At 62.8% G+C, this 2,908-nt stretch overlaps 1 protein-coding gene across 1 annotated transcript in view; it reads right to left on the bottom strand.

Annotated features, from left to right (window-relative positions):
• Positions 1-2,111: 2,111 nt before the first annotated feature.
• The window catches only part of PPP6R1 (protein phosphatase 6, regulatory subunit 1), a 32,425-nt gene continuing 31,628 nt past the window's right edge, over positions 2,112-2,908 (bottom strand). Inside the window, exons 17-19 of the mRNA XM_014537332.1 lie at positions 2,780-2,907; positions 2,267-2,377; positions 2,112-2,187 (exon numbers count right to left, since the gene is read on the bottom strand). Coding sequence (XP_014392818.1) covers positions 2,112-2,187; positions 2,267-2,377; positions 2,780-2,907 — 315 coding nt within the window. The remainder of the gene's footprint in view (positions 2,188-2,266; positions 2,378-2,779; position 2,908) is intronic.

Genomic DNA, 2,908 nt, shown 5'->3' with positions numbered 1-2,908 from the left:
CAGGGGCCTCCTGCACTGGCCTCCCTCTGTGGAGCCTGCAAGGCCCTGCACCCGCCCAGCGCCTCCACACAAACACTTCCTGATCTAATCAATGCCAGCGATGACCTGCCCTCTGGGGTCAGCACCAGCCTGGGAGGCCCAGGACCACGGCTTCCTGGGGGTGCTCTCGGTCCCTTCTTTTTGTCCTTAATCCTCACCCGACTGCAGTCGAGGGCACGTACCTCGGTTGCAGGCTTGATCCCTGGCCCTGGTCAGGGCAGGAGTGTGAGGCAACCAATCGCTGTGTCTCTCTCACATCATGTTTCTTTCTCTCAGTCTCTCTCCCTCCCACTCTCTCTAAAAATCAATGGAAAAGTGACCTCGGGTGAGGATTAACAAAAAAAAAAATAACAAAAAAATTAATGGTTGACTTCTTTGAAGAACTTTATTGGTTTTAGAGAGAGGAAGGGGGGGAGGGAGGAAGGGAGAGAGAGAGAGAACACACACCGATCGGCTGCCTCCTGTATGCACCCCACCCAAACTGAATGACGGGGATCAAACAGCAACCTAGGTGTGTGCCTGAACTGGAATCCACCCGCCACCGTGTGGTGCACGAATGACCCTCCGCGGGAGGCAGACACCAGGGCTGAAATGGCCGATGTTTTTTTTTTGTTAATCCTCACCTGAGGATATTTTCCCATTGATTTTTAGGGAGAGTGGAAGAGAGAGGGAAAGACAGAGAAACATCCATGTGAGAGAAACACATCCATTGGTTGCCTCCTGCACAAGCTCAGACCAGGGCCTGGGCCAGGGAGGAGCCTGTAACTGAGGTCCGTGCCCTGGACCGGAATCGAACCCGGGACCCTTCCACACGTAGGCAGAGGCTCTGTCCAATAAGCCAAACCGGCCAGGCCTGGTCTGTTCTTGAACTGAACCCCGCTGGCAGGCACCACCAAGAGGCCAGCCTGGCTCCTGGGTCACCTCCCACCCCCACTTCCCACCAGAGGGGGGAGGATTGAGCACATGGCTTCTGCAGGGTCTCCCTGCGGCTGGACAGAGGGCGGCTGAACAGTGGACACGTGAGGTTGGGGTGACTAAGGGGACCCCGGGCCACGGCTCTGGAGACCAGGCCCAGTCGAGGCCGGGTGATGCTCAGGACGCTGCCCCACCCCCAGAACTCGAGGTCTGAGCGGCAGGGTCTTAAACTGTCTCCTTTATTCATTCATATTTGCAGTATGAAACAGCTGGGCACCCACACTCACGCGGCCGGAGAGGGAGCTGGGTCAAGGTCACTTGGCAACTGGGCTGGACCCCAGACCTCCAGGCACTGGAGGGGGACCCCAGCTGGACCCCCACCAAACCCCCGCCCAGGGCCTGTGGGAGGTGCAGGGGTCTCGTGAGTGTGTCAGGGCCTCGTGGGAATGTCACCAGAGAGGTGCCTTGGCCGGGACCCCAGCCCCCAGAGCCGCGGGCCAGGCGAGGGTCCTTGAGCTCCTGGCCCGGGGGAAAGTGCAGGCCTGCGGTGTGGGGCTGGGCGAAGGCACGGCCCCACTCGGACCCCCCAGGTGGACCTGAGCTGAAAGGCCGAGTGTGGGTGTGGGCATCTGAACCACGGGGGGCACGGCAGCTGGGGAGGGGGGGGACAGTGCCTCGGGGACCCCAACACAGCCCCGCTGGGAAGGGATGAAGGTCCCCCCCACCTGCCCAGGCCTGGTTCCGTCTGGCTCTCCCACCCTCTCCTCCCTGGACATACATATAATATAGAATATAGGTCTCTCTCTCTCTCTATCTTTTCTCCTTTCTTTCTACTTGACTCTATATCTTTATTCAAGGAGATAAAACTCCATCTTTTTTTTTCTCAGTGCAAATGGGGGTGGGTGGGGCCTGTCTCCCTGGCACCAGCCTCCTGGGAGTCCAGAGGAGAGAACATGGGGTGGGGGTGGAGACGGGATGGGGTGATGGGGCAACAGGCCATCACGGGACCCACCCTGACCCCGCCCGGGCAGGATCTGCGCACAGGTTTGGCCGCCATCACCGGAACCAGGCAGCTACCTGGGAAGCAAGAGGGAGACGGGAGTGAGGAGCCGCGGGCCCACCCGCCCTCACCCCCACCTGCAGCCCTGGCCGGCGACTCACTGGGAGCCTGGGGAGGCCGGCCCTCCCTGGGCAGAGCCGTTGGGCACTGGAGGCAGCTGCAGGGCCTGGGCACTGTCGGGAGAGGGGGACACGAGAGGTCAGTGCCTCCTCCACGATGGCCCCCCACCCGCCGTGGCCACCCCATGCTCACCTCTGGTTCTGTGGGAGCCCCATGGGCTCTGGGCTTTTCTCCCTCTCCATGGTCTGGGGGGGATGGGGGGCCCCAAGGGCTGGGACAGAGGTAGCAGGGTCTCTGGTTGCACTGTGGGGAGTCGGGGGTCAGGCGCTCACGCCCGGTGTAGGCCCTCGCCCGCAGCCCGGGGGCAGGGAAGCAGCACACAGCCCTGACCCCACACGCAGACCCCGGGGGCCGCTGGGCAGGAACTCTGTCATCGGGGACATGGGGTCTGCACGCTCCTTTCCCCTCCTGGCCCTTCGGGAGGCCCCCTCCCGCCCATGGGGCTCCCGCAGAGCCAGAGGTGAGCGTGGGCTGGAGGCCCTGGGCAGCAGGGTCCTATGTGACTCCTGTGAGCACAGGCACAGCCCTACAGCCCTGGCCGGTCTTGCCAGTGCCCCTTGGAGCAGCTCGAGGGTGACAACCCCAAAGGCCAGGCTTTATTCACCTCCCCACGCGGCCCCCCCGAAGCTGTTCCCAGCAGGTCACCTGTCCAAGGGGCAGGGGGTGGAGTTTGTCCTTCGGAGGGCGGCCTGGAGGTCCCTGACGCTGACCAAGGCCTGGCAGGGGGCTGGGGAAGACAGAGGCGCAGCCTGAGCAGCGGGTGCCAGGCCGGGG

Source organism: Myotis brandtii, unplaced genomic scaffold, assembly GCF_000412655.1.
Source record: "Myotis brandtii unplaced genomic scaffold, ASM41265v1 scaffold1763, whole genome shotgun sequence".
Classification (NCBI taxonomy): domain Eukaryota; kingdom Metazoa; phylum Chordata; class Mammalia; order Chiroptera; family Vespertilionidae; genus Myotis; species Myotis brandtii.
This window is presented reverse-complemented; position numbering and strand designations above follow the sequence as displayed.